The 20118-nt window shown below is 38.3% G+C and overlaps 1 protein-coding gene across 4 annotated transcripts in view; it reads right to left on the bottom strand.

Moving 5' to 3' along the window:
* The window catches only part of LOC127449219 (arf-GAP with GTPase, ANK repeat and PH domain-containing protein 1), a 251379-nt gene that overhangs the window by 20250 nt on the left and 211011 nt on the right, over positions 1-20118 (bottom strand). For all 4 annotated transcript variants that reach the window (XM_051712502.1, XM_051712503.1, XM_051712500.1 and 1 more), the window contains 3 exons: positions 14619-14773; positions 13707-13797; positions 12271-12493 (listed from right to left, as the gene is read on the bottom strand). In XM_051712502.1, the coding sequence (XP_051568462.1) occupies positions 12271-12493; positions 13707-13797; positions 14619-14773 (469 nt within the window). The remainder of the gene's footprint in view (positions 1-12270; positions 12494-13706; positions 13798-14618; positions 14774-20118) is intronic.

The following is a 20118-nucleotide window of genomic DNA, read 5'->3' as shown; positions in this document are numbered from 1 at the left end:
ACACAGGATCAGCTAGTTAATGCTGATGAAATGGACTGTCTGTGGCTGTCCGTCTGCAACTGATAGGAAAACGTTAGAGAACTGAGGATAAGTAGATGCCGGAAAGCAGGAGGCATGGTGCATTTTCAAGTTTAAAATATGTGGTGACTAGGGATGGGTCACAATGGTCGTGGACCAGTCATTTATAGTTTTGATACGTTTAGCAACGGTGCTTTAATTAGCATGCTGTGTTTAGCTGTTTGAAAGTGTGTGCAATAAAATACTCTCGGAAATGTTGCAGCTTTAAATTCGTCCTCTTTAAAGCACCATCGTTACAAACATACACATTAAGATGAATGCCATGGGTCGTTGTTTTTTTGAGCGTCCCACCACTAGCATTGGGTTTTTTAGCCAGTGTGTTAAATTAACCTCTTAAACCTGGAGCGACCCGGTACCGGGCCCTCTAGGTGGCGCTGATCACGAAAATTATTTTATGATATTATTCAGCAGCCACTTGCTTGATCTGCACAAAAGAGGTGTTGTTTTAAAGCTTAGGGGGCTTTCACACTGGGCACGTTTGCTGCGGTCCGATTCCGAGTGCGATTGTTCCCGGTGCCCCCCGCAGCTTTGGTCTGGTTTCACACTCACTTGATTCTATCGAACCCCGGTCCATTTGTGTTCATCTTACGTCATCAGAAGCACGCATGGAGAAGACAACGCGACTCATCATACTTTTTGTTTTTTTGTTATTTTGGTGCCATTATGCACAGCAGAGTGAACGACAACTGCGTATATGCGCGCTTCATGGTGCAACTCACCGGATGTCCGGGGAAAGGCGGCTTGCTGCTGCTCGCAAACGGCGTTTTTTGAGGAGACAGCTGATTGCAAGGAATTCATTTGCATCTTTGTTTACACTGCACGCTTACGCTCGTGTCCAAGGTGAAGTTATCGCCACTGTCATCTCCTATTATACCCTATATTTATAACCAATAATAGTATTTATATAGTATTTATAAGGTGTATAGATAGATAGATAGATGTCATCATCGGCTAAAACGCATGCGCAGGTTACTTTACTTCCTGAACGAGTGCGCACCCGAGTCCGAGTTGCTTTCACATTCACGCGAATCGCGCTACAGTTCCATTGTAATCTAACTCAGACCTCTTCCTACAGGTAGTCTCGGGTTCGGTACCGCAGTGTGCTCCCCGACTTCACATTACCAATTTTTCATGCGAACCGTGCTGTGTTTCGAACTAAACTGCCAGTGTGAAAGCACCCTTAGACTCTTATCTTTACAATGAATATAGCTGATCTGACCTGATCTGACAATACTGCTTTTAAATTTGCTGATAAATTAGAACTGTTCCATTTTTAAAAATTCGCAAATTTGCGATCACAACAACCATACATATATATATATATATATATATATATATATATATATATATCTAAAACAGTAAAATAAAAGATAATAAAAATCACACAGCCATGTGTTATATACCTTTTAAAGGTCTTAATTAGTAGAATATAACGAGCAAATCTGATTCATTCAGAGACCAAATTACAGTGAGTATTAGTGTGAAATCCACATGTATCTTTAAAAAAAAAAAGGATAAACACCATTTCCGTCATTTTTTGGATTATTACTTCATGAGCAATACACATGGTAAAGGAAATGAGATATCAAAACTTACAGCAGGTGATCCTGAATTAAACAAACCTTCACTTGATGTTGTACGATTTGTAAATCCAGAGAAATTCCTCAAAGAGTGCTGTGATGAGCTATTTTGGCTGGTGCTAATGGCGATCGCTATAGCAACGCTGTTCTCTGGGTGCTGAAACTGGATCCTTCATGTCATAGATGTGTCAGATCGCTCCCACTGGATCTCTAGAGAGTGTCAGATTTCATATTTGGACAATCCACGTGTCACGTGTTCAGTGTGGGGTCAAAAATAGAACCAGAGCGCACATACAAAGACTGCGCACAAGAGGGCGCTCAACAAACGATTTTATATATATTTGCATTCATATTTTTCAGTTTTAATGTTCAATAAAGCATGTGAATTATGAGATGCGTTGATGAATAAAAGTCCACCTTGGGAACCATGGTTCCATTTACTATAACATTGGTTTGCTTTGTCCCATCAACAATTTTTTTTTCCCTTGAATTCTTCTGTTAAAGCTTGTGTATTATTTGAGGGGTAACATTTTTGAAATCATCATTATTAAAAAAATGCTAACATGCAATTGACATTCTTTGCCATTTTTATTTATTTATTTATTTATTTTTTGAGTTACAAGCTCTTAATTTTAGGTATGCGATTTTAGCGGAAATCCGTCAAAATGCCTTTAGGGTAAGGGGTTAAAAATAGTCCAACTTTTAAAAATGTGTCTTGAGATCGCTTCACTCTGGTTTTGTTGCAAACCCAAAACCAGCGCTTCCTTGAGACGATTAGTCAAATAGTCATTCAGGCAGCTCACCAACTGGTTGATTTTGAAAGTATGTGGGCCTAGTTTTGCACATCCCTAGTGGTGACTTAGAGATTCTTTTTCTTTGTTTCCTTCTCTATAAAGAGGACCGTTGTGTTTCAGACCGTAGGTGCAACGGCGAAGTTCATTGAGTAAGCGACTCCTGAGACATTACTGCATTAATAGCACGTCACTCTCCGTCTGCACCTGGATCTGAGAGAGAATGAGGCCCAGTAAGTCTTCCCATCTCTGAAATAATCACCCTCCCACCACCTCATCCGTCCCCGGGGCCCAATCTGATCCCTGCTTTGGGGACACACACCTGCACCCCGGCCCAGACTAAGAGCTGGGTCTAATTTGAAATCTGTTAGCACTGCCCTTTCGGAGACCGATATCAGTCCATAAAGAGGCTCTTTTGTAGCCACTTACTGCTGAATTATTATAGGCCAGGCATTGCTCATGATGAGGCATGTGGCTACGGGAGACAGGCGGTGTGTGTGAAGCTCAATATCTCAGCTGTCTGATGGAGGTAAGGCCTTTTTGGATTAAGATTACACTCATGTATGTCTGATTGTGCATACACACACACACACACACACACACACACACACACATGAACATTAGAGAAGGACTGATAAAGACATTCTGGCCAATACTGATAAGTATTGAAAATAATTTATTATCTTAATGTTACGGCCAATAACAGCTAAATGGCCAATGTTAGAAATCTATGCTATTTTGTCAAAACATTAAAACACACTAAAACTTTTATAAAGTCACAACATTATAAAGTATGAAAGATTAAAATTAAAGATTCAATTTCAGAGAAAAAAATAAAAATAATAATAATAAGAGGTTTTCCTATGTTTAACAAATTTAAATTACTGTTTAATTCCACATTGAGAAATAAAAGTAATTTGAAAATGAAAGGTTATTTTGATTATTATATTAACAGCCTTAGTTTTTAACAGAAGGAATATAAAAATCATATATATATATATATATATATAAGTGTTGTATTTTCTAGGCAGTTTCGCCAGTAACTTTATTACCTTTAGCTTGCACACTGGTAAGGCAATATGTTTGGTAAAACTTCTTTGGAACAATAAATAAAATATAATAGTGTAATGTAAATAGTGGTCTAATAGAAGTCTATTATAGTCTAAAAGTGGTTAGAAAAACAGATATTCTGTAAACGTATTTTTTTTCCAGATTTATATTGTAATCATTACTTTTGACAATATAACATTTAACTTTATATATCAAGCAGTATCAATGTGTCTTAATACATGAAAATAAACAGTACATCTGTCTTTATATTTTAGAAAGAATGTCCTGTCAGCTGTCTGTGTATTTTATAAAATTGTGATGTTATTATGTAGTAATAAATAAAAAGTTTGACATAAAAAAGAAGGTCCCTTGCAAATGATATTTGGAGGGCTGCACAATTAATCCCAAAAAATACTATGAACATGTGCCATTTCTAAACCTCCACAAGCTGCAATTTTGCTATTATTATTTTTCACTCCTAATTCTGTGATGATTAATTCACTATTCCGATTGGTGCACATCTTTTGCAAACTGACGAGAGCTCGCTAATCAGGATGCAGTGCACAAAAAAGGTATCAGTGAGAGAAAAGAACAAAAATCAAGAAGGCAAAACAAAAAGTCATAAAGAAATAACTGACGCCATCATCTGTCACTTATGCAAAGAAAACTTTTCCCCTCCTGAAATGTGTTTTTGACATCTTTGAATGCAAAATGTCTGAATAAGGAAAAACAATCGCAATGTCTATCAAAAACACGATGAAGAACATTATATAAAAATGTGTGCTTTATATAAAGAAAAGCATAATTCAAAGGTTGTTTTAACTTCTTCAACTAATTAACTAAAACCGTTAATTTTAATGCATGAATGCATGAATGCACTCTGCGCTCGTTCTATCCACAGGGCAACTCACACTTTTAAATACTGTGCTATTAGAGGTTTATTTCTTTGCTGTAATGTAATCCGTTTCTACCCCTTACCCCCTCCAACATCGGCCAACAACTGATAAGTTATATCAAGCATATCTATTGTGCAAGCATACACAAAAATACACAAAGTTTAAGTCCAACTTCACTCACAGTCCTTGTTACAAGAATAACTGCGGTGTACATAATTGTGTTTTCTGCCATTTCACTTTAAATCAAAATTCTCCCAGAGAAAACATGAGGAAACTTAGGAAAGATGAATTCCACGAGTGTATCACCAGTATCAGTTGGAACAAAGGGGTGTGTGAGACACACACACACAACAAAGCATGCACTTCACACGCTGAGACATACACGCTTGGTGACAGGCTGTGAAACGTCAGAGTGTTGTTGAGGATTGGTAGTGTGAGATGCCAGTGAGCACCACCCTCCCAATAAGTCACCACGAGGCGCAATTAGCAGAGCTGTCACTCTTATCCTGCCCGGCCCGCTAATACAGACCGGCACGGAGTGTGTGTGTGTGTGTGTGTGTGTGTGTGTGGCAGGGGAACAGGGGCTCTGGTGTCCACGCTGGCTCTATACTAATTAAAAAAATGAGAGTGAAACATGGCCTGGCTGCCACCACAGAGCACTGATGCCAAAACCTATCACCTAGCACAGCGAGTGTGTGAAAATGTGTGTGCGTGTTCAAACAGTCCCAAAAATAAGCCCATAGCGGTGTCTTTGAGCGACCTCATAGAGCCCAGGCTTTTAAAGGCATTGAGAGGTGTTAATTTATCACAGGCAGTAAAAGGTTAATGGGAATGTTTAGAGATTCTCTCAGGCTCTATCATACATAATGCCTAAACGGCCTATAGGGAAACAGATATGTCTTGAGATGTTTTGCTCAATATAAACTGGTAAATTTGCGAATGGTCCAAAGAACGTTTTAATGACTAATTGCACAACGGATAATTCTCTATATCCTGATTGCACGAGCCACGTTTGAAGCCACTGTAAAATGTTATAATAATGCACTGAAATGGCTAATGAGCTATATTTACTTTGCAGAAGAATTGTAAAAGAAATAGTTCACCTAAAGTTACTCCCCCTCATGCCATCTCAGATGTGTCTGACTTTCTTTATTCTGCAGAATACAAATGAAGATTTTTAGAAGAATATTTCAGGTCCATAAAATGCAAGTGAATGGTGACCAGAACTTTCAATTTTCAAAAAGCACATAAAGGCAGCATAATATTAATCCAGACAACTCCAGTGTTTAAATCCATGTCTTCTGAAGCAATATGATGGGTGTGGGTGAGAAACAGATGTGAAAGTGAAACTAAACAGGCACCACATGTGACTTTCAAATGTAAAAGTGAAAGTGGAGATTTAGAGTTAAAAAAAAAAACTTAGATTTTTATCTGTTTCTCACCCACACCTATCATATCACTTCTGAAGAAATTGATTAAACCACTGGAGTCTTATGGATTACTTTCATGCTGCCTTTATGTGCTTTTTGGAGCGTCAAAGTTCTGGTCACCATTCAAGTGCATTGTATGGACCTACAGAGCTGAAATATTCTTCTAAAAATCTTCATTTGTGTTCTGCAGAAGAAAGAAAGTCATACACATCTGGGATGGCATGAGGGTGAGTAAATGATGAGAGAATTTTCATTTTTAGTTGAACTATCCCTTTAATTCCGATTACTGTTAATACATTTCTTCAACACTAGTGTATTTTATCACATTGCTGTTGCCGTTTTATAAAAGCAAAAAGCCACTTGAGCCTGGACATTACAGTGATTTTACCACAGTTTTTATCACAGGCAGTAAACCTCTTTACATCAAGCTCAAGAACACTCTTTACTAGACTTTCGGTTCCATTATTGATTCTCGAATGTGCACTGTACTACAATACTCCGAAAGACTCTAATAAGCTGTTTCTTTTGAATCTACAGCGTGACATACAGCACAAGCAGGGTAGAGCAGTTCCCGAACGAATGACTCTTATGAGCTGGCTCTTTTTAGTAGGACTAGTTAAAAATATCGATTTTCCGATGCATCCCGATCTTCAGTTAAACGATCTCAATATCGATTCTTAACTCTCTAACTCTATGCACAACCCTCTACTACAATGAGAGAAAATCACTTGCATTTGCAAACAAATTCCACGCTAAGTGGCTCAAATGTCTGTGATTAGCCACGGGCTGGTAAATGTTCTGATTTCACTCACTAGTGATTGAATAGTTTAGTCGCGAAGAAGTTCAGTACTGAGCGTTCCGTGCAACGTGCGCCGAAAGATGCACTCCATTTGTCATTGAATAATGTTTCTGTTAACATCCTTTCTGTTCTTTACAGTCAGTTGTTGATAAAAAAATAAGAATAAATAAATAAAAATTTAATTCTAATCACGCATAGCATGAATGAGGTAAAGCCATTCGACGACTCTCTCATTAACATGCACTCATTTACAGAACTGCTAGTTTTCTTAAAGAGACAGTACCATTTATTAGCACGTGTTCAACAAATCTAAACGCATGCAAATAGTAAAAATTATGCATGTAAACAAACATACAACAACAAGAAAATATATATACATGCAATTTAATAGGGCTGCCGGTATGGAGGAAAAGTTGATGGATAATGCAATATTCGATATACGATACGATATTCCTATGATGATGTCATCAGAGTGCACGGAACATAATAACGCCCAATTAAAAAAAATTACCATCTATACCAGTGATCACAAAATGACTTGTCTTTTGTTCCAAACTGCATTTCGACTATGTATAATATATACAGTTTTACCTCTAGCTATGTAGCAGATATTAAAATCCATATTTAAATATTTGTATTTTAATTTTAAAAAGCATATGAATATAAAGTTAATTTTAACATATTATGGGATATGCTAAAATAGTCTGCGTTATGAAATATGACATTTTTTACACTGTAATTCATGTTCGTATTTATTTCATAATTGGATCATTCAAAAAGTTGTCCCAAAGCACTTGCCGTAGACATTCGCGTTGGTTTAACGTTCCTGTTTCAGTCGACATTCATTGAAACCCATCCTTTGATATATCCAAAACGGCCATTAAACAAGCCAAGTTTGAGTTTCAAGGTGGCGATTGGTCTCAAAAATTACAGTAGTCTATGGAACCATTAAGAGGAACTGGAATCGAATTCCCATTACCCACGGTGAAATCACTGTAACGTACGGCCTCTCATGGCTTATTGCTTTAATCATCTAATTTTTATTTGCAGGCTTCTAGGATTAAATGCAACTTAATCTGCCTGTTTATGTAGTCAATTTTTGTTTTTTGTTTTTGTGGACTTTTTATTGACAGACACTGCTGAAAAAAGGACAAGACGGGAGAGAGAGAGAGAGAGAGAGAGGTAAATGGAACAAGAACACTGCCCAAACCTGACTCGACCCGGGGTCTCCCACATGAGCGGAGCACCACGACTCAATATGTCGAAGCACCTCAAGGCCACAGCTGCAACTCAAGTCATGGTGACAACCTCATGAAATGCAATGAATAGTGAAGGCAGGGAGAGGACACAAATGTTGTTAAAAAGGCCAAATCTAAATAGTAGAAAACAAAACCGTATAGACACAGATGGGTCAAGAAAGAAAAGGGGAAAGTGAATGAAAGCTGACAGCTAACAGCTCCAACTCGTGGCAATTTCTCGTCAGATCCAGGTGGACTATCTGGGTGCATTCAGTCCCAAATATAATACCAGCCTGTAAATCGAGGCATGATCTACGACGAGACACACAAAGGTGTAGAAGTGAGCGGTTCTCTCCTGCCTTACCTCCACCCCACATCCCCAAAACAGGGCCATAATTGAAAGACGAGAGTAGCACAGACCTTGACAGGCGGGAGGTCAGTCTAATTGCTGCTGGCCATATTTAACATTAAGATAATCAGCCCATTAATTACCCTTTGGATCATTAAATCAGTCGCTTGCAAAATGAAATTTCGAGCTCTATTACTCACTTGAGAGACCACGAGGGAGGGTTTTCATTTATCAACCACCAATCCTGGACACAGAGCACACACACCAATGCTCGAGCATGCTGCATTTCAGCATTCAGCAAACATTGACACATGCTCACTACAATTGTACAGAGTGGTTATCTGAGTTACCGTAGACTTTCTGTCAGCTCGAACCAGTCTGGCCATTCTCTGTTGACCTCTCTCATCAACAAGGTGTTTCCATCCACAGAACTGCCGCTCACTGGATGTTTTTTGTTTTTGGCACCATTCTGAGTAAATTCTAGAGACTGTTGTGTGTGAAAATCCCAGAAATACTCAAACCAGCCCGTTTGGCACCAACAATCATGCCACGGTCCAAATCACTAAGATCAAATTTTTTCCCCATTCTGATGGTTGATGTGAACATTAACTGAAGCTCCTGACCCGTATCTGCATGATTTTATGCACTGCACTGCTGCCACACGATTGGCTGATTAGATAATCACATATCTGTATGTATCTAATAAAGCGGTCACTGAGTGAATATTATCAGCATAAAAATTGGAGTAAAAAGTTCAAATGCACAAGTACCAAAACACTGAGAAATTCATGTGAATTCAGCTATTTACTGTGCTGAAAATACATTTTGTAAAAATATTTTATTGATATTAAATTATAAAAGATTCTTATGGTTTTTAGGGGATGTTCTAGCCTATCTGGCCTATAGAGCACCAAAATCATTGCCCAATTTTAGGATTCCCCCACATTCAAAACTGAACTTTAAACCCTAAATGTACATGACTGTTTAAATAAAATAAATAAGTAATAATATATATATATATATATATATACACACACACTGTTTAAATAAATAAAAAAATAAAATATATATATATATATATATATACAGGTGCATCTCAATAAATTAGAATGTCGTGGAAAAGTTCATTTATTTCAGTAATTCAACTCAAATTGTGAAACTCGTGTATTAAATAAATTCAGTGCACACAGACTGAAGTAGTTTAAGTCTTTGGTTCTTTTAATTGTGATGATTTTGGCTCACATTTAACAAAAACCCACCAATTCACTATCTCAAAAAATTAGAATATGGTGACATGCCAATCAGCTAATCAACTCAAAACACCTGCAAAGGTTTCCTGAGCCTTCAAAATGGTCTCTCAGTTTGGTTCACTAGGCTACACAATCATGGGGAAGACTGCTGATCTGACAGTTGTCCAGAAGACAATCATTGACACCCTTCACAAGGAGGGTAAGCCACAAACATTCATTGCCAAAGAAGCTGGCTGTTCACAGAGTGCTGTATCCAAGCATGTTAACAGAAAGTTGAGTGGAAGGAAAAAGTGTGGAAGAAAAAGATGCACAACCAACCGAGAGAACCGCAGCCTTACGATTGTCAAGCAAAATCGATTCAAGAATTTGGGTGAACTTCACAAGGAATGGACTGAGGCTGGGGTCAAGGCATCAAGAGCCACCACACACAGACGTGTCAAGGAATTTGGCTACAGTTGTCGTATTCCTCTTGTTAAGCCACTCCTGAACCACAGACAACATCAGAGGCGTCTTACCTGGGCTAAGGAGAAGAAGAACTGGACTGTTGCCCAGTGGTCCAAAGTCCTCTTTTCAGATGAGAGCAAGTTTTGTATTTCATTTGGAAACCAAGGTCCTAGAGTCTGGAGGAAGGGTGGAGAAGCTCATAGCCCAAGTTGCTTGAAGTCCAGTGTTAAGGTTCCACAGTCTGTGATGATTTGGGGTGCAATGTCATCTGCTGGTGTTGGTCCATTGTGTTCTTTGAAAACCAAAGTCACTGCACCGTTTACCAAGAAATTTTGGAGCACTTCATGCTTCCTTCTGCTGACCAGCTTTTTAAAGATGCTGATTTCATTTTCCAGCAGGATTTGGCACCTGCCCACACTGCCAAAAGCACCAAAAGTTGGTTAAATGACCATGGTGTTGGTGTGCTTGACTGGCCAGCAAACTCACCAGACCTGAACCCCATAGAGAATCTATGGGATATTGTCAAGAGGAAAATGAGAAACAAGAGACCAAAAAATGCAGATGAGCTGAAGGCCACTGTCAAAGAAACCTGGGCTTCCATACCACCTCAGCAGTGCCACAAACTGATCACCTCCATGCCACGCCGAATTGAGGCAGTAATTAAAGCAAAAGGAGCCCCTACCAAGTATTGAGTACATATACAGTAAATGAACATAATTTCCGGAAGGCCAACAATTCACTAAAAATGTTTTTTTTATTGGTCTTATGATGTATTCTAATTTTTTGAGATAGTGAATTGGTGGGTTTTTGTTAAATGTGAGCCAAAATCATCACAATTAAAAGAACCAAAGACTTAAACTACTTCAGTCTGTGTGCACTGAATTTATTTAATACACGAGTTTCACAATTTGAGTTGAATTACTGAAATAAATAAACTTTTCCACGACATTCTAATTTATTGAGATGCACCTGTATATACACTCACACACTGTTTAAATAAATAAAAATAAAATATATATATATATTAAAATCAAATGTGTGAAAGGTCCATTACTTTGGACATCAGACCTAGTTTATATAAAAAATTATATTTTTATATATATATATAAAAGAAAATTGTATACAGTGATATATATCATTATCCACTAGAAAATTCAAGAATATTGTGATCTAAATTTTTGCTAATATCACCCACCTCTAGAAATATCAATACTCAATTAAATATCAAAATGCATATTTAAAAAAATGTTTAATTAAAATGCAATAACAAAAATAACAAAATAAAATGTTTGTGAACGTTCATTATACTGTGAAATTCAAGATTTATTTGAAGGTAACATTACTTGAAATCTCAGCAGGTACTTTAAGTAAATAATTTAGATTAAAAGGGTTCAGCTGACAAAAAATGTATAAATAAATCTTAAAATCCTGGACTGGAGCTTGAAAAGAGACAAGAAAGTAGTGGGTGACAGGGGCTGAATGGGATTTGGAAATGACGTGGTCTGAACTTGAACCTGCATCCCCACTCTCAACTATTTCAAATATCTTTATGCACTGTAAAATGCATGTTTTTACCTTAGATGTATCTTGTCTGCTTGGCCTACAAATGATTAAATATCAAATATCCATGTAATAGTAAAAGCCAGTTCCAGTCAATACATGAGGGAATTAAACGGGTAAAATCTCTCCATCTATTTCAGCAGGAGTATTGAGGTTGAGTAGAGGGATGACTGCAGAGTGTATCCAGTGACTGAGGTTAATTGAGATAATATTGACCCTCTCTGTAATCTGCTCTTCCCACTCAGGGGGGCCACACGCCTTCACATACATAAATAAACAGCTACATGAGGAACTATAATCGCATTAGGACATCGACGACGAGCGGCAGAAAATGGTGGATCCATATCGAAAGATTTTCAGAGAGGAGGGGAGTAATTAAAAGGTGCTTCAGGTGACTAATGAGGCCAGTGTGGAATGGGAAGTCGATATTTTGGCGGCCAGCAGTCAGCACTAATTTGTTATGATGGCTGGTGGGACTAAAGCCTCTCTGCCGATAATTACGCTGCTAAAGATGGAAGAGCGAGAATAGGAAGAATCTGATTTTAGGTTTTTTACAGAAAACCACACACATATGCTGTAAGGCTGAGTGAGAAGCACAAAAAATATCAGGTGCTGGAATAATGCTAACATGACGGACAACGGTGTTTCCATCAGATCATCCCAAGCTGAAAAAACATGTTGAGGTACACTGAAGTTCTGAATGTCTTTCATACAATTTTTTTCAGCTTGTGTTTCATAAATAAGACCCAGTGAGAAGAACTCAGACAGATTCTGCTTTGGAAGAGGAAATGATGTAATCGTCTACCTGCTGGCATCAGGGGCAGGCTTTAGGCGTCCTTGAGCATTGGCCTCCCACACGCTATTGGCGAGTTCGTTGCCGATGGCTGACATGACCTTTATGAGCTCCAGCGGCCACTCGTCCAGATCCAAAGAGCGGACACGGGACAGGTGAGTACCCAGGTTACGATGAATGCCCGAACATTCGATACAGATCAGAGCGCCCAGGTTCAGACTGGCCCAATCAGGGTCTGAGAAAGCCAGAGAGACAGAAAAAAGCCACTGTATATTTAATGGAAATTCATAGACTTATGGCATATACATTGGTCCAAAAAAAGAATAATATTCAGACACTTTTGGACACCTAAGTTACAGGTAAATAAGTCTGAATGTCACTGCGTTAGATAACAAAACATCTGCATTTGCAAACAAATGATGCTCGACATTTTCTCTGAACTAGCTTCACTTTTCTAATGATTTAAAGGGATAGTTCACCCAAAAATAAAAATTCTCTCATCATTTACTCACCCTCATGTCATCCCAGATGTGTATGACTTTCTTTCTTCTTCTGAACACAAATGAAGATTTTTAGAAGAATATTTCAGCTCTGTAGGTCCATACAATGCAAGTGAATGGTGACTAGAACTTTTAATCTCCAAAAAGCAAATAAAGAGAGCATAAAAGTAATCCATAAGACTCCAGTGGTTAAACCCATGTCTTCAGAAGTGATATGATAGGTGTGGGGTAAGAAACAAATCGATATTTTAGTCCTCTTTTTTTACTAAAAATCTCCACCTTTGACGAGCCATGACCAGTATATGGCAAAAAGGAAGAAGAATGTGGAAGTGAAAGTGAAATTGGAGATTTATAATAAAAAAGGACTTAAATTTTGATCTGTTTCTCATCCACACCTATCATATCGCTTCAGAAGACATGGATTTAACCACTGGAGTCGTCTGGATTACTTTTATGCTGCCTTTATGTGGATTTTGGAGCTTCAACATTTCACTTGCATTGTATGGACCTACAGAGCTGAGATATTCTTCTAAAAATCTTCATTTGTGTTCTGCTGAAGAAAGAAAGTCAAACACTTCTGGGATGGCATGAGGGTGAGTAAATGATGAGAGAATGTACATTTTGGAGTGAACTATCCCTTCAAGCAACTGCGGTCAATGTGATTTTTACCCTACATCTGTGTTTTTACAAACAGAAAGTTTCCAAATACTTTTATCTTAATTTTAAACAGTACTTCTATGGTTCTACAATTTATTTATTTTGATATTTTTCCATGTTAAGTAAGACATTAATACATATTTAAATGTGGCTTTCGAGGCCACATTCTTTTCCATTCGGAAGGATTCTAGCAGAATGGTTCATAATCATCAGTACATAATACTGTATGAGATCATAAGATCTCATGGCTGATTATAACGTGAACTGATGTTGGTAGAGGTCAGGACTCACTCTGGGCTTCACAGTCCACACAACGCGTATTTCCTCTCATGTTCCTGACCGACTGCAGCGCGATGGCTTCTGATTGGGTGCTCAGACGAGACTGTGGGCACATTCACATTAACCACATCAGAGTTTGTTTGTATGAAAATTACTCTTATGAAGCATGTTATAAAGCATCATTAGACAATTCTGCTCTCATCATCAACACTCGGACTACAATGCAACAATTCACCCTGCAATTTATAATGATGAAATGAGATTCGAAAACAGCGACGAAAGGGGAGGTAAATAGAACAGAGGCACTCTGTAAAAGGTCCAGAGAAATGCAATTGGCCCTGGCCTGGGGCATAAACACACACACCGCGGGTTGAGAGTTAAGACTGTAGCTATGAAGCAGGCATGTAATAGTGGGAGCAGGGTAATATTAGAAGTGAAGTCAGTACATTTTCTAAATGTGTGTATGTGTGTATGCATTGTACAAAAAGTTCAGAGATTTAACCAGCAGGAGCATTTAAATGATCTTTTGCACTCGATACAACTGCAGCACCTTGATATCAAAGGAATTGAGCAAATAACAGTGAATCCATGGCGTGCATTCTGAACTGAACATAATTAAGGCCAGAGTTAATAGGGCTAGAAGACAAAGACAAGACATCTTTCTATTACATTCTATTACATACAACGTGGCAACTATAGTCCAAATCACAAATGAATGACTCTTATGAGCGTTTAATGAATCGGTAAAGACATGTTATGTTTACTTAACCCTCTATGAACCACATTATGAAAATAGACTTAAATCAGTACACGTAATTACTGGATGGTTGTTCATATAGCAATTGTAGACCTAGTTAAAAGTTACACACAACTGTTTTTTTGTAACAAGAATAAATAATTAAAAAGACTGATCTAGTTTTCTACCTTCTGTTTGCTGCTCTCGCAGGACTGCAGGCTTGCCAGGATTTGGCTCTCAATTGCCTGCACCCATGCGTCCCGCTCCTCATAGGATGTTGCCTCAAAGTTCCACGTCTGTCCCGTCAAAGACACGATGATGAACTCAAAGTTGTCCTCTTGTTCTAGATCAAAACAGAAAAGGAGTTAAAGGAATAGTTCACCCAAAAATGACCATACAATGCAAGTGAATGGTGACCAGAACTTTGAAGCTCCAAAAATCACATAAATCAGCATAAAAGTAATCCATAGGACTCCAGTGGTTAAATCCATGTCTTCAGAAGCGAGAAAGTGAGAAACACTTTTTTGTACTATAAATTCTCCTCCCTGCTCAGTCAATCTCCACTTTCACTTTCACATTCTTCTTCTTGTGTTTTTGGTGATTCACATTCTTCATGCATATCACCCCCTACTGAGCAGGGAGGAGAATTTCTAGCAAAAGAGGGCTATTGATCTGTTTCTCACCCACCAATCATATCACTTCAGAAGACATTAATTAATCCACTGGAGTCGTATGGGTTACTTTTATGCTGCCTTTATGTGATTTCTGGAGCTTCAAAATTTTGGCACCCATTCATTTGCATTGTATGGACCTACAGAGCTGAAATATTCTTCTAAAAATCTTAATTTGTGTTCTGCTGAAGAAAGAAAGTCATATACATCTGGGATGACATGAGGGTGAGTAAATGATGAGAGAATTTTCATTTTTGGGTGAACTATCCCTTTAAGACAATTACTTCTCCACAACTACGATATCAGTAGAATTCCCTATCACACACCGTATTTTCAGGTTCATTAATTCACATCTGAATATTGTGAAGCATATTTGAGATTTATTTTCAAACCCCTACGCTCTGTGCAAGCTCCACAACATGAATGTTTATCTCACATAAAACACTAAAGAAAGTTTGGTTGCACTGTTCTGGGAAGACTCATCGGCCCCTGTGGAGCACCTGTTAGTTGCGGGACACACTCTAAAACCCCTGACTTGGAGGCTTGCCCCCTGACCCTGGTCAGGATATGCCACTAATTACAGACCAGACCAGACCAGACCAGACCAGAGACCCGATCCTTCCAACCATACTGCTGGCCCTGTCCAAAAAGCTCCAGGGCCCTGCTTAGGTTAATGGGCCAATCACAAGACAATTAGTGTGTTAGAGAGAGAGAGTGAGAGAAGGTTAGAGCCCCTTTGAAGTGTTTATCTCGAAAGTCTGAGTACAGAAAAATGGACGGAGGTTATTTAGTGGCACAGAGGGTCAACATTTGGAAAGCGTTAGGAACAAACAGCCATTGACCGGGTGTTCAGATGAGACAGCAATGGAAGGGGCACGCAGATGGCTTGAAGAGAGAACCTGCATTGATGAGATGTGGTGGTGTGTTACAATCAAAGGGATTGCAAGCCAAAGCCTCAGTCATGCCCACAGACTGACCATGGAATATCTGATACATGTTTCACACCAAAATGGGAAGAGCATTCAAAGAACAAAGGTCAAAGACGAGTTTCTCACAAGAAACTGTCCTTGTCATATTTAACCTTGTGCGACCGCTGGTGTCCACGTGTGGATGTTGTATTTTGGCTTCGCTATACACAACATGTTATTTAAATGAATTAAAATCGACTGAATACTGTTCACAAGACTCTACACTGTCATTTAAGGGTTAAACTTCTGGCGCACTGCATCATGTGACACAACAACACGACATTGATTTCTGTGAAGCAACCAAAGTGCCTCCGGTAAGAAACCTCAGTACGTTTTAAATTGAAACCTGTTTGGTTGTAAAGAGGAGCGTCTCCAGTTTCGTTTGATATGCCGCTTTATAAAATCCATTTTTTGCACTTCAGCGAGCTGATAAACATGAAGTCCACAAAAGTTAAAAAAACATGTTAGTTATTTTCCTGGAGACATAATAAATTATTTGATGAAAAAAATCAGACTTTCTATAGCTTGGTATTACTTAAAATTTCACAACTTAGTCCCCCTGTTCACATATGTAGACATACATTTTTAGGAAAACTATTTGATCTAGAAATTATTATTATTATTATTATTATTTTTCCTTGTTTATTAGGTTTAACTAGTTACAAATAAAAAAAGGAAATGGAAAATGCACACAGCAGTCACACTGTGTGCACGCATATTAATAAATATGATATTATATTATGCATAAAGAAAATGAAGCCAACATTATGGGCCATTAAGATTTTTTGTGACATTATCTTCAGGACACATTTTACCCCCTAATTCTCATTACTGTAACACACTTTTCCTATTCCCATTTTTTTTAATGATGATTCATATTAATGTCATTGTATTTTTATTTTATTAATTTTTTTTACTGTATTTGCGTAAAAAGATGCAGTTGTATCATTATAATTTTTTTTATTATTATTATTAAAATCAGAAATAAATATGCAAAATATTGTTTCCTATTTGTTTCTTTTGATTTTGGAGTAAAACAGGATCAGGAAATTTTCATGACAGGTTTGGTGAAAATCAGCTGATTTTTTTATCAGGTTTTTACAATGAAACAAAGTTGTGTTTACAAGGTACCAGACTGCTCCAACGATCATGCTTTTAAACACAGACTAATTGCTGCAATTGCCAGAGTTTGTGAGGCTCATCACATCAGCTATTTGAAGAAAATGCAAAAGTTATGTTTAAGGCAGTTAGTAGCACATAAACAAGACATAATCGAGCACAGCCGTACATTTCTCTAAAAACCTTTATAAACTTCACATAGTTTATTAAGTAAACTTGTTGGTTGTTTAACACGTCAGTGATACAGCTTCTTCCTCTCTAAGTGGACAGTTTTTGGCCAGAATAAGCTGTTATGTGGATCAAACTTTATGCTGATGGTCAAACGTCTGGCTCTGTGAGACTAGTGACCAACAGACTGAAGCCTCAGTAGCCGCATTTCAACAACAAAACTGCAATATTGTAAAATGTCAATTTAAAAGGCATTTTTCAATGGTAAAAGCATTCACAGCAAATATGTTCATCGAGAGTCAATGATACCATCATACTTCGCCATTAATAAGCCTTGATACCCAATCATCTACAAGCGCTCAGTCCCGACTGCAATGTGAGACAGCTCTTCGAATCATCTCCCTGTGAGGCCATTTCACAAGTTTAATCAGCAGGAAATCTGTGCAGCAACCATTTCCTCTCCTTTAGTCGATCACAGGCCTAATTGGACTCTCATACAAGTCAAGTTAAAGGTCTTGCAGGGCCACAGGCTGCCCTGACCACTGTAAAAAAGTCTTGTGTTCAAATCCCAGAGACCTGCCTCATGGTGGTACTTGCTTGGCAGCAAGAGTGCTTAAACCTCTCTGGCCTCCAGCCTCAGAGAAAGGCATGAAATGGGTACTCTAGGAAAAAGAAAAGGAGAGGCCCAGGTTTCCCTGATCTCTTTCCTTGTTTTAAGGGTGAAGTCAGCATCAAACAATTTGCTCCTAGATTAGTAAGAGTAACAAACAGATAATCCCGTCCCAAACTTACCATTAGTTGATCCTAAATTGGAGTGTCTAGTTGGTCAAAAGTTAACTGATGCTTTTTGTACATGCTGCTATGTCTCACGCAAAGTGTGCATGCCACAAATTCTGTCATCAGCATAGTATGCACGGACTGTCCGCATGCATTGAGCGCGACACAGATTTTGTTAGCAGCACAGTCCACATGGTTCTGTCCAAGTGATCTGCCGCTTGTCGCTACATGTTGCACACACAGGGTTTCTGCAGGTATTATGAAGCTACATTTAAGACTTTGCTCAGGTACATTCAGGACATGATGTCAGTGATGCACACCAAATTTCTTATAAATATAACAATGCATTCAAAAGATATTTCACTTTTTGTTAAAAATCTATATGCCGGAAAGGCAGTATGGCTGATGTGGGAAAAACTATATATATATATGGGTATCTTTGAAATCCTCATGGCTAAATGAATCCATAGACATCAAACTCATGATTTTAGGACATACGGTTCAAAAGTTATGGGCAAAAATAGCAATTTTTCATATTTCTTGACCTATAGGTGGTGCTTTCACCAAACTTTGCATGTACCCTCAGATCATGGTCCTAATGAAGCATACCAAGTTTCGTTTCAATACGAAAACCCGTTGCCGAGATACAGCCTCACTTCCTGTTTTACGCTGACATCGTTGAATTTCTGTTAACGTCAACAAAATCAAAAATCTAAATTTGGTGGTATTCATTCTGTGCGGATCAGTCTGGAGATTATTTTGAGCCATTGTTTAAGAAAATCAGGCAAACTATAAAGGAATAGTAGCAAACAAACGATAAACATCATAATCCAAGATGGCGGCCAATGTAATGGGCAAAGTTTTAAAGTGGTCCATTTGTACCACCAGAAGAAGCGTAATTATATGCAAAAATAATTGGTTTTGGACAAATGCTTCAAAAGATATGCGGGAAAAAAAATGCATTTTTGAGCTGGTGGTGGCGAGAAACCAATCCCTCAAGCAACATTTAATATCATGACCTTATAAATGTAAGGCTTGTTGCTCTGATTTAAGACCTTTTTAAGGCCTTAATTTGTGAAAGGGCAATTTAAGACTTTTTCAGACCTGCAGAAACCCTGGCACAGTGCTGGTGATGCAAATTTCATCATCAGCACAGTACGCGTGGACTGTCCATGTTCACTGTACTAAAGAGCATCACAAAGGAGTCGTAGTGTGCATGCATCTAACACGTCCGCATGAGCGCACGGTCATACTTTGAAAGGCTAGAGCACTCAACCATGCGTGAGAGGTAACAGCACAAGGAAAAATGCAGAATACCCTGTTCTTTAATGTCTTGATAGTGCCACAGATCCACACGGTTTACACTTTCTGGGGAAAACAATTTAAAAATGTTTTACTTTAGTAGTCTAAATGTCATCTTAAGACACTTCAGCTTTAACTACATTTGTAGCAAAAGACAAACCTCATGTAAATATCAAAATATCAACAAAAAGGGGGTGGAGAGTCTGGCCTATTATTTATTCATTTAAAGTTTTTTTTTATTAACATTGAAGAGGTTAGGGGGGGCTGGTGGGATCACTGGAGCGTCGCAGCCTAGATTGGACCCACCCTTCAAAGGCACCGGGCCCTCTGGGGTCAGCAGCAATGTTCTCACCCTAATTAAATTGCAGTGCTGTTGGGAAGAGGGCGGTATTTGACAATTATGGAAAGCAACAATGCAGAAAGATGAAATTTGCAGGCAAATATGAAGATTGGCCCCGCCTCCTCCCATTAGCACACAATAAGAAAAAAATTAATGTGATACAAAAACTATGATGACAGGGCATCAGGCAGCCACCAACGCTGTTAAACTTTGAAATGGGGCAGCTATCATTTATCTAGTGTCTGGTCCTGATCTCCATATTCCACAGGCCACTAATAGGGCAATCATTATGTTCTGTATGATTTAAATCGAAAGCGGGACAAAGCATCCAATCATGTTCGCT

The sequence above is a fragment of the Myxocyprinus asiaticus genome, chromosome 12, assembly GCF_019703515.2.
Source record: "Myxocyprinus asiaticus isolate MX2 ecotype Aquarium Trade chromosome 12, UBuf_Myxa_2, whole genome shotgun sequence".
Lineage (NCBI taxonomy): Eukaryota > Metazoa > Chordata > Actinopteri > Cypriniformes > Catostomidae > Myxocyprinus > Myxocyprinus asiaticus.
Note: the sequence above shows the minus strand (reverse complement) of the source record. Positions and strands in the feature narration are given on the sequence as shown.